The sequence below is a fragment of the Impatiens glandulifera genome, chromosome 1 (assembly GCF_907164915.1).
Source record: "Impatiens glandulifera chromosome 1, dImpGla2.1, whole genome shotgun sequence".
Taxonomy (NCBI): domain Eukaryota; kingdom Viridiplantae; phylum Streptophyta; class Magnoliopsida; order Ericales; family Balsaminaceae; genus Impatiens; species Impatiens glandulifera.
Window position 1 is genome coordinate 158,784,858 of NC_061862.1, and position 12,548 is coordinate 158,797,405.

The 12,548-nt window shown below is 33.3% G+C and overlaps 1 protein-coding gene and 1 long non-coding RNA gene across 2 annotated transcripts; one reads left to right on the top strand and one right to left on the bottom strand.

Annotated features, from left to right (window-relative positions):
• Positions 1 to 5,426: 5,426 nt before the first annotated feature.
• Positions 5,427 to 6,594, bottom strand: LOC124919146. The gene is made up of 3 exons (XR_007097557.1): positions 6,498 to 6,594; positions 6,366 to 6,414; positions 5,427 to 5,492 (listed from the first exon to the last, which is right to left on the bottom strand). It is a non-coding gene; the product is annotated as an uncharacterized LOC124919146 (long non-coding RNA).
• A 1,374-nt stretch (positions 6,595 to 7,968) lies between these two features.
• LOC124913102 lies at positions 7,969 to 9,476 on the top strand. The gene is made up of 2 exons (XM_047453725.1): positions 7,969 to 8,810; positions 8,906 to 9,476. Exons 1-2 carry the CDS (start codon positions 7,969 to 7,971, stop codon positions 9,474 to 9,476), a joined length of 1,413 nt encoding a protein of 470 aa, XP_047309681.1.
• Positions 9,477 to 12,548: the final 3,072 nt, after the last annotated feature.

The following is a 12,548-nucleotide window of genomic DNA, read 5'->3' on the forward strand; positions in this document are numbered from 1 at the left end:
CAAAGTTCAGGCGATCTAAATCCTAACAATATATGTTTGGAGCAGAATATTATAATCTTTACTAGAGTCCGAAGTGATGTTGAGCACATTTGGAAGGATATCATTTTTTATGGTAATGCACTCATTCGAACATGGAAGCGAAAATCCACTTGTGAAAAGAAATGGTCGATATATCATCTTGGGGATGCGATTAGATAAATGTAGAACTCATAGAAAGATTTTTTCCTCAATCACGGGCTAAATCATAAACCTAGCTTGTTGTTTTTCCTATGAATCGGGTGTCTATTTTCCCTTAACTGATCTTTTCAAATAAGTGCAAGTATGGAGGTTTTAGAAAGATTAAGAAAATTCATAAAATAGGAATAAAGAAAAGCATGTGTTGATTGTTTAGAGAGCACTAGTAAAAAAAAGGGCCTACACCAATTGGTTTACCAATTGGTACTATCATGGTTACCAATCGGTATTACCCTATACTGATTTGGTAATTTAACCAACCGGTATTGAAAAATGGAGATTGAATACTAACCTCTCTTATAACCAGCGACAATAATAACTTCCTTCTTACAACCCAAAGAGTTCTTCTCAGTCAGCACACCATCAACCTCACCAACATAATCTGACCTGATAATAGAAGAACAATTTCATCAATTATTTTTAAATTGATTCGAGTTTAGAAAAATAAAATAGATCCAACCTTAATAACTTTGTCACTAGTTCATTATTAAAATTATGTATATCTGCCTTCTAGTGCATATTAACTTGTTAAACACATGTATAAATTGGTAGAAGTAAAATAAATGTAAGGAAAAAGAATCATCATTATATTGAGAAAGTTTCTTAATGGAAGAAAGTTTCACTTTTTCACAAAATGGCAATGCTCAAAATGAACTCTTAACCAACTGCATAATTTGGGAGACTACAAGGCACAGAGAAATACAAAGGCATAAACATGATTAGAAATTACAAGATTGACCGAGAATTGGTACTCTAAAGAAGTCAGCGATTCACAAATGGTCGTCAAAGGTAAAAAATGACGAAGATGGCAGACTCTTCAAAGCATTGAAACTCTATCTAAAAAACAATTTAGAATGACGACAAGTTTAATAACAATCTTCACAAGGTTAAATAACGGTCTTCACAAGGTTAAAGGCTGAACATTCCATCGAAACACAATCATATATTTTTTGTCTAAGGTTGAATAATAGTACTACACTATCAACTTAACAGTACTGAGAGTCTAAATCAGAAAGCATAAAAAGACAGAAGAAACAGACGCAATACTGACATGTTGCTAATAAAATCCTCCTCCCGAAGATTTTTATTATCTCATTCCAGAAGGAAGACATAAGCAAATGATTTTTTATTATCTCATTCCAGAAGGAAGACAGAAGCAGTTATGGAAGATCAAGTTAAATACTATGAACAAGATAATCATGTTAATAAACATAAAAAAAACATCAGCAGATCTAGAATCATGAATAAACAGAACTAACCAGCGATGGTGCGAACAAGTGTTACTCGTCTAGACAAATCTGTTACATGCTGAAATTTACATATGGAACATATGAGTTTCTATTAAGAGAATCAACATATAAGTACAGAGAAACAAATAGAACTGTACTCACAATGAAGGTGTCATTAAAAGATTCGAAGATGTGTGCGACACCTTCACGAATAGCCAAGAGTCACAGTTTCTTCATTGCATGTTCTTCCTCTTCGACTACACAAACGGGGAATCAAATTAATCATTAAACCTAACAATATTAAGAAAACACAACAAACGGTGAAGTGAAGGATGAAGTAAAAAAAGCACCAAATGGCCAAGCAAACCTGGATGCGGGAGGAGGTCGACATTATTGAAGGATAATCGGAGGACGGAGGTACACATTGAAAGATCTCTACGGCAGCACAAAATCGCAAGTTACAAACCCTACACTCTATGCGGCAGCACAAAATCAAGACAGAACTAAGTAGCAGGAGGGAATATAACAGATCCAGAACCGTATAAACTAAGAAGCATGGGTGCTTCATTTCTATAGCGCACTACGTACCGGGTGCTTTGGGGGTGCGTGGGTGCGGCTGGGAGTGCGTACGAGGTGCACCACGTGGCGTATCCCAGAATCGAAGGTGTGGGGTGCGGGGGGTGCGGGAATGGTATTTTCAGTAAATATGAGTTCCAAAATATTAAAAAAAACTCCAAATTAAAAAATCCCCCAAATATTAAATATGACTATGAGCCCCCAGCCCCCAAATTAAAAAACCTAATCTCTACGATGCTTCTCTCTCGGCTGTCTGTCTTCCACTACCATTCTTCCACTCTCAGGTTAGTTCTTTTTCTTCTATGTGAGAGAGGGAGAGAGATTATAGCAGATGGAATCAATGGCTTCCTCTAACTCAGCTTCAAGTACAACAGTCACTCCAAGCCAACAAAGTTCAGGCGATCTAAATCCTAACAATATATGTATGGAGCAGAATGTTATAGTCTTTACTAGAGTCCGAAGTGATGTTGAGCACATTTGGAAGGATATCATTTTTTATGGTAATGCACTCATTCGAACATGGAAGCGAAAATCCACTTGTGAAAAGAAATGGTCGATATATCATCTTGGGGATGCGATTAGATAAATGTAGAACTCATAGCAAGATTTTTTCCTCAATCACGGGCTAAACCATAAACCTAGCTTGTTGTTTTTCCTATGAATCGGGTGTCTATTTTCCCTTAACTGATCTTTTCAAATAAGTGTAAGTATGGAGGTTTTAGAAAGATTAAGAAAATGCATAAAATTGGAATAAAGAAAGGCATGTGTTGATTGTTTAGAGAGCACTAGTAAAAAAAGGGCCTACACCAATTGGTTTACCAATTGGTACTGTCATGGTTACCAATCGGTATTACCCTATACCGATTTGGTAATTTAACCAACCGGCATAGACCTTTTATCTTAAAAAAATGGAGATTGGATACTAACCTCTCTTATAACCAGCGGCAATATCAATTTCCTTCTTACAACCCAAAGAGTTCTTCTCAGTCAGCACACCATCAACCTCACCAACATAATCTGACCTGATAACAGAAGAACAATTTCATCAATTATTTTTAAATTGATTCGAGTTTAGAAAAATAAAATAGATCCAACCTTAATAACTTTGTCACTAGTTCATTATTAAAATTATGTATATCTGCCTTCTAGTGCATATTAACTTGTTAAACACATGTATAAATTGGTAGAAGTAAAATAAATGTAAGGAAAAAGAATCATCATTCTATTGAGAAAGTTTCTTAATGGAAGAAAGTTTCACTTTTTCACAAAATGGCAATGCTCAAAATGAACTTTTAACCAACTGCATAATTTGGGAGACTACAAGGCACAGAGAAATACAAAGGCATAAACATGATTAGCAATTACAAGATTGACCGAGAATTGGTACTCTAAAGAAGTCAGCGATTCACAAATGGTCGTCAAAGGTAAAAAATGACGAAGATGGCAGACTCTTCAAAGCATTGAAACTCTATCTAAAAAACAATTTAGAATGACGACAAGTTTAATAACAATCTTCACAAGGTTAAATAACGGTCTTCACAAGGTTAAAGGCTGAACATTCCATCAAAACACAATCATATATTTTTTGTCTAAGGTTGAATAATAGTACTACACTATCAACTTAACAGTACTGAGAGTCTAAATCAGAAAGCATAAAAAGACAAAAGAAACAGACGCAATACTGACATGTTGCTAATAAAATCCTCCTCCCGAAGATTTTTATTATCTCATTCCAGAAGGAAGACATAAGCAAATGATTTTTTATTATCTCATTCCAGAAGGAAGACAGAAGCAGTTATGGAAGATCAAGTTAAATACTATGAACAAGATAATCATGTTAATAAACATAAAAAAAACATCAGCAGATCTAGAATCATGAATAAACAGAACTAACCAGCGATGGTGCGAACAAGTGTTACTCGTCTAGACAAATCTGTTACATGCTGAAATTTACATATGGAACATATGAGTTTCTATTAAGAGAATCAACATATAAGTACAGAGAAACAAATAGAACTGTACTCACAATGAAGGTGTCATTAATAGATTCGAAGATGTGTGCGACACCTTCACGAATAGCCAAGAGTCACAGTTTCTTCATTGCATGTTCTTCCTCTTCGACTACACAAACGGGGAATCAAATGAATCATTAAACCTAACAATATTAAGAAAACACAACAAACGGTGAAGTGAAGGATGAAGTAAAAAAAGCACCAAATGGCCAAGCAAACCTGGATGCGGGAGGAGGTCGACATTATTGAAGGATAATCGGAGGACGGAGGTACACATTGAAAGATCTCTGCGGCAGCACAAAATCGCAAGTTACAAACCCTACACTCTATGCGGCAGCACAAAATCAAGACAGAACTAAGTAGCAGGAGGGAATATAACAGATCCAGAACCGTATAAACTAAGAAGCATGGGTGCTTCGTTTCTGTAGCGCACTGCGTACCGGGTGCTTTGGGGGTGCGTGGGTGCGGCTGGGAGTGCGTACGGGGTGCACCACGTGGCGTATCCCAGAATCGAAGGTGTGGGGTGCGGGAATGGTATTTTCAGTAAATATGAGTTCCAAAATATTAAAAAAAACTCCAAATTAAAAAATCCCCCAAATATTAAATATGACTATGAGCCCCCAGCCCCCAAATTAAAAAACCTAATCTCTACGATGCTTCTCTCTCGGCTGTCTGTCTTCCACTACCATTCTTCCACTCTCAGGTTAGTTCTTCTTCTTCTATGTGAGAGAGGGAGAGAGATTATAGCAGATGGAATCAATGGCTTCCTCTAACTCAGCTTCAAGTACAACAGTCACTCCAAGCCAACAAAGTTCAGGCGATCTAAATCCTAACAATATATGTATGGAGCAGAATGTTATAGTCTTTACTAGAGTCCGAAGTGATGTTGAGCACATTTGGAAGGATATCATTTTTATGGTAATGCACTCATTCGAACATGGAAGCGAAAATCCACTTGTGAAAAGAAATGGTCGATATATCATCTTGGGGATGCGAATAGATAAATGTAGAACTCATAGCAAGATTTTTTCCTCAATCACGGGCTAAACCATAAACCTAGCTTGTTGTTTTTCCTATGAATCGGGTGTCTATTTTCCCTTAACTGATCTTTTCAAATAAGTGTAAGTATGGAGGTTTTAGAAAGATTAAGAAAATGCATAAAATTGGAATAAAGAAAGGCATGTGTTGATTGTTTAGAGAGCACTAGTAAAAAAAAGGGCCTACAACAATTGGTTTACCAATTGGTACTGTCATGGTTACCAATCGGTATTACCCTATACCGATTTGGTAATTTAACCAACCGGCATAGGCCTTTTATCTTAAAAAAATGGAGATTGGATACTAACCTCTCTTATAACCAGCGGCAATAACAATTTCCTTCTTACAACCCAAAGAGTTCTTCTCAGTCAGCACACCATCAACCTCACCAACATAATCTGACCTGATAACAGAAGAACAATTTCATCAATTATTTTTAAACTAATTCGAGTTTAGAAAAATAAAATAGATCCAACCTTAATAACTTTGTCACTGGTTTATTATTAAAATTATGTATATCTGCCTTCTGGTGCATATTAACCTGTGAAACAAATGTATAAATTGGTAGAAGTAAAATAAATGTAAGGAAAAAGAATCATCATTCTATTGAGAAAGTTTCTTAATGGAAGAAAGTTTCACTTTTTCACAAAATGGCAATGCTCAAAATGAACTCTTAACCAACTGCATAATTTGGGAGACTACAAGGCACAGAGAAATACAAAGGCATAAACATGATTAGCAATTACAGGATTGACCGAGAATTGGTACTCCCAAGAAGTCAGCGATTCACAAATGGCTGTCAAAGGTAAAAAATGACGAAGATAGCAGACTCTTCCAAGCATTGAAACTCTATCTAAAGAAACAATTTAGAATGACGACAAGTTTAATAACAATCTTCATAAGGTTAAATAACGATCTTCACAGGGTTAAAGGCTGAACATTCCATCGAAACACAATCAGATATTTTTAGTCTAAGGTTGAATAATAGTACTACACTATCAACTTAACAGTACTGAGAGTCTAAATCAGAAAGCATAAAAAGACAGAAGAAACAGACGCAATACTGACAGGTTGCTAATAGAATCCTCCTCCCGAAGATTTTTATTATCTCATTCCAGAAGGAAGACAGAAGCAAATGATTTTTTATTATCTCATTCCAGAAGGAAGACAGAAGCAGTTATGAAAGATCAAGTTAAATACTATGAACAAGATAATCATTTTAATAAACATAAAAAAAACATCAGCAGATCTAGAATCATGAATAAACAGAACTAACCAGCGATGATGCGAACAAGTGTTACTCGTCCAGACAAATCTGTTACATGCTGAAATTTACATATGAAACTTATGAGTTTCTGTTAAGAGAATCAGCATACAAGTACAGAGAAACAAATAGAACTATACTCACAATGAAGGTATCATTAAAAGATTCGAAGATGTGTGCGACACCCTCACGAATAGCCAAGAGTCATAGTTTCTTCATTGCCTGTTCTTCCTCTTCGACTACACAAATGGGAAATCAAATGAATCATTAAACCTAACAATACCAAGAAAACACAACAAACGGTGAAGTGAAGGATGAAGTAAAAAAAGCACCAAATGGCCAAGCAAACCTGGATGCGGGAGGAGGTCGACATTATTGAAGGATAAGCGGAGGATGGAGGTACACATTGAAAGATCTCTGCGGCAGCACAAAATCGCAAGTTACAAAACCTACACTCTATGCGGCAACACAAAATCAAGACAGAACTAAGCATCAGGAGGGAATATAACAGATCCAGAACCCTATAAACTAGGAAGCATGGGTGCTTCGTTTTTGTAGCGCACTGCGCACCGGGTGCTTTGGGGGTGCGGGGGTGCGGCTGGGAGTGCGTACGGGGTGCACCACGTGGCGTATCCCAGAATCGAAGGTGAGGGGTGCGGGGGGTGCGGGAATGGCATTTTCAGTAAATATGAGTTCCAAAATATTAAAAAAACCCCAAATTAAAAAACCCCCCAAATATTAAATATGACTATGAGCCCCCAACCCCCAAATTAAAAAACCTAATCTCTACGGTGCTTCTCTCTCGGCTGCCTGTCTTCCACTACCATTCTTTCACTATCAGGTTAGTTCTTCTTCTTCCATGTGAGAGAGAGATTATAGCAGATGGAATCAATGGCTTCCTCTAACTCAGCTTCAAGTACGACAGTCACTCCAAGCCAACAAAGTTCAGTAGATAAGGACCCGCTGTGGAAACATGTGACAAAATTAGTGAAAATGAAAGAGAGAGGTGGAAATACGAAAATTAAATGCAACTTTTGTAATCTGGAATTTACGGGTTCGTATTCAAGGGTTAAAGCACACCTGTTGCAGATCAAGGGAGAAAGAGTTTCAGTGTGTCCTAGAGTCACTACTGATATTTTGTTGCAACTTCGAAGGGAGATGGCAGATGCAGAAGAAAGAAAAAGGCAGGTTATGATTCCACTCCCACCATTGAGTTATGCTTCATCAGATTCTGCCTGGGGAGGAGCTGAAATGCTGCAAAACAAGGTTTCAAAAGAAAAGCAGTTGACAAGAACAGTCCTATAAATAAAGCTTTTAATCAGGAGGTGAGAGCACAAGTGGATGGTGAAATTGCAAGAGCATTTTATTCAGGGGGTTACCTTTCCATTTTGCTAGAAATCCCCACTACATCAAGTCGTATACACTTGCTGCCAACAGCAACATTCCGAGCTATGTTCCTCCTTATTATAATGCACTACGAACTACGTTATTAGAAAAGGAGATGGCACATATTGAAAGATTATTGGAACCAATCAAGACGACTTGGAAAGAGAAAGGGGTGACCATAGTATCAGATGGTTGGACTGACAGTTAGAGAAGACCGTTGATTAATTTCATGGTTGTTACTGAGAGTGGCCCTATGTTTTTTAAGGCAGTAAACTGTGAGGGTGAATACAAAGACAAGTTCTATATATCCAGCTTAATTAAAGAAGTTATAATGCAAGTAGGACCACAAAATGTAGTTCAAGTTATCACGGACAATGCACCCGTTTGCAAGGCAGCAGGTATGCTCATTGAGACTATGTATTCTCACATATTTTGGACTCCATGTGTTGTGCACACACTTAATTTGGCTTTGAAGAATATATGTGCTCCTAAGAATATCGAGTCTAATGAGGATGTATATGTTGAGTGTCACTGGATTACAGAGGTTGGAGACAAAGCACTAATGATTAAGAATTATATTCTTAATCATAATATGGTTTTAGCAATGTTTAATCAATTTTCTCCTTTAAAACTTATTTCTATTGCTCAAACGATATTTGCTTCAATACTTGTCATTCTCAAAAGATTTAAATTAGTGAAACGAGCACTTGAATCAATGGTTCTTTGTAATGAGTGGAGTACTTACCGAGAATGTGATCCCTCGAAAGCTCAAACTATTAGGAGCACGATGCTTGATGATTTATGGTGGGATAAACTTGATTATATTATAGAATTCATTGCTCCTATTTATGATATGCTTCGTTTTGCAGATACCGATAGACCTTCACTTCATTTGATATATGATATGTGGGACGATATGATAGAGAAGGTAAAAAATATCATATATAGGCATGAAGAGAAAGAGCTCACGGAGGGTTCTGAATTTTATGATATAGTCTATGCAATACTAACAGATAGATGGACTAAAAGCTCTTCACCGCTTCATTGCTTGGCTCATTCACTAAATCCGAGGTGAACTTTTATTTTATAATATAATACCATACTTCTTAAGATCATTTTTGTCATCTTTGAGCTTTAATTTAATTTTTTTACTTGTTTTTGTTTAGGTATTATAGTGACACATGGCTTAGTGCCGCTCCGAATCGTATTCCTCCTCATCTTGATATTAAGCTATCGGAAGAAAGATATAAGTGCCTCAAACGATACTTTCCATCAAGTGAAGCAATAACAACGGTAAATATTGAATTTGCTCGCTTTTCGGGGCAAATGGATATTTTTGGTTGTCCCGATTCCGTGGAAGAAAGAGGCATTATGGAACCACTAATGTGGTGGATTGTTCGTGGAGCTTCAGCACCAAATCTCCAAAAAATAGCTTTGAAACTATTATGCCAACCTTGTTCTTCTTCTTGTTGTGAGCGAAATTGGAGCACATATTCCTTTATTCACTCAATTCAAAGGAATAAGATACTACCAAAACGAGCGGAAAATTTAGTTTTTGTGCACAACAATCTTAGTCTTCTTTCAAGAACATATGAACATTACAAGCAAGGGCAATCAAGGTTGTGGAATGTAGGAGGTGACCGATTTGATCCGCTTGATGGTGCCGAAGAATTTGAAATATCTAGCCTTTCACTAGATGAGCCGGAGTTTGAAGCAATGTTTTTACAAGATGATTAAGACTGTTGGCAATATGGAAGTCAGATTATAACTTTGTGTACTTATAATTTATATAATTATATAATTATATTTTATATGACGTATCCCCGCACCCGAATCCTTGTTTTTTAAATTTTGCCGAATCGGCGTATCCCCGCACTGCGCACCCGCACTCACGCACCCGTACCCGTGCTTCCTAGCCTATAAATCAATTTACTGAATTTGTGGTTATACCATCTCCAACGGCACCCATAATGGGTTTGGGGTGCCCTTTTTTCCTCCAACCGTACTGTAAAAAAACTCAAAATGAGTTTTTGTACTTTCTCTCCTCCAACCAAACGCATGCGTTTGGACGGTTCATACTGCATTTTGGTCATTTTAAAAAAATGGCCCTTAGGTTATATTTTTTTTAACTTTTAATTTTTTTACATTTAAATTAATCCTTCAACTTATATTTTTTTTATTTTTAAGATAAAAAGTTAAATTATTTTCTAAATATATAATTAAATCATTAAATTTATTATATTTGAAATTTAATCTAATTTATTTTATATTTTATAATTTACTTTATATTTTTAACTTATATTTTATAATTATAATTTTATAAATTATCTTATAATATGTTAACAAGGTTTGTTTTAATATAATATGTTTGTTTATTTAAATGTATTAGAATTATTTTGTTGTTTATGAATTATTGATATATAATTAATTTTATTTTAATTTTATTAAATGAAAGAGAAAAGATTGTGGTTTAATATCTCACGTATTTAGAATAACTAACTAGTCAAATTTAGATAAATTAGTTAAACTAGCATGTATTTTGTGCATTTGCACGAATAATTATATAAAAAATTGTGAAAAAAATATTACGATAAAAATGTGATAGCATTTTAAATTTTATTTTTAACCGTTTTAAGTTTATGGACGGGGTCAACCCATAATCCGACTCAAATAACCATTTACTCTCACATATATATTCAAATTAACCACAGCTCTCGACCCGGCAATCCGGACACTTTAAAAATTAAGCATCATTATATATATATAGATTAGTTAGTTAGAGAGTTGAATTTATATTGTTAAAATGTCTCACGTTCATCAAATTTGGTGTTAAATTTAAAATATAAAGTTTTATTAGCCTAGTTGGTTAAAAAGTAGTACTTGTTTTTGTTAGGTTGCAAGTTTGAACCATACTTATAAGTTTTTTAAATTTTATTTTTAACCGTTTTAAGTTTATGGGCGGGTCAACCCACAATCCGACTCAAGTATCCATTTACTCTCACATATATATCCAAATTAACCACAGATCTCGATCCGACAATCCGAACACTTTAAAAATTAAACATCATTTTATATATATATATATATATATATATATATATATATATATATATATATATATATATATATATATATATATATATATATTAGTTAGTTAAATAGTTAAACTTATATTATTAAAATGTCTCGCGTTCATCAAATTTGGTGTTGAATTTTAAATATAAAGTGTTATTAGCCTAGTTGGTTAAATGGTTGTATTTGTTTTGTTAGTTTGCAAGTTCGAACCATACTTATAACTTTTTTTAATTTTATTTTTAACCGTTTTATGTTTATGGGTGGGTTAACCCACAATCCGACCAAAATATCTATTTACACTCACATATAAATCCAAATTAATCACAACTCTCGATCCAGCAATCCGGACATTTTAAAAATTAAGCATCATTATATATATATATATATATATATATATATATATATATATATATATATATATATATATATATATATATATATATATATATTTTAACGATTTTAAGATTTTACAAATTAATTAATTATTTTGATTAAAATAAAATAATATTTTGTAAAATCGCAAATTTGAATTACATATTAAAACAAAATTATTATTTCATTAAATTGATTATAGTGTAAATTATTTATTTATTATTATTAAATATTAATAATATATAACTATTTTTTAAAAAATAATCTATTATTATTATTATTATTATTATTTGATATAAACCTTTAATTTTAGTAATTTATATTTAAATGTTTTTTTAAAAAAAAAATAATACGTTTGGATTTTGGAGAGACTTAGAGCTTGTTTGATAATGCGGTTAATGGTTTTTTTTTTTTTTGTTTTTTTTTTAAATCATGTTTGATTAAATTTTAAAAAAAATCTGTTTTTTATGTTTAAAATTAAAAAATATCTTTTATTTTTTAAAGATAAATTAATTTTTAATAGTTAAATAAAGGGTCATTTTGGTATTTATATATATAAAGAGTTATTAATTAGATGATGGAAATGATTGATGTAAGGATAGTTTAGTTTTGAATAAAATCTTAATAAACACTACATAAAATGAGCCATTAATAAAGTTTTGAAAATATTTCAAATGTTGTGAAAGAAAAATAAAAAATATCAAACGAGGGCTTGGTTAGTTATTAATCTTACTTTTTTTAGTTACAATATTTTGCATTATGCACCTTAAAAAATAATTTAAAAATAAACTATCAATTATTCATATTTTCTCAATTGTAGGAAGGTGCTTGGTTACCGTGAGGAGTAGATAAGGTACACTAAAATATTATACTTGTTAAAATATATATAAAAATATGACTCAAACAAATATCTACTGATTAATTTTGTTAGAACTCAAGGTTTGTATATCTCTTAAACAAAAGTACACAAATTAGCATTTATAAGAGTCTAAGACTAAACATATAGTACATATGTCCAGATCAAATAAGTTAGATATCCTTAAATTATTTTAAATAACTTATATTTTTTTATGAAATAAAGATTTTAGTAAAAATATATTTGAAAAAAAGCCCTTAAAACAAGCTTCAATATTCCTTAAATTATTGAACTATTTGAAAAAATATTATTTTTTTTCACTAACCATTAGACTTTGCTTGAACAGTTAAGTTAACCCACATGTCTTCATATAAATATTTAATGTTCCGTAGTAATTATTACTTTTTTCTTTAATCCATGTTAGGTATAAAAATTAAGAGGGAAGCGAAAAATTTATAGCAATGGTGCAGCGAAAGAAATGGAGAGGGCTGATTAGATTGCTGACT

Bases quoted from the DNA above. Each gene is read 5' to 3' on its own strand.
- LOC124913102 (XM_047453725.1), top strand. From the start codon at position 7,969: ATGGTTGTTACTGAGAGTGGCCCTATGTTTTTTAAGGCAGTAAACTGT. The intron at 8,811-8,905 runs GTGAACTTTTAT...GTTTTTGTTTAG, and splicing joins GCTCATTCACTAAATCCGAG to GTATTATAGTGACACATGGC.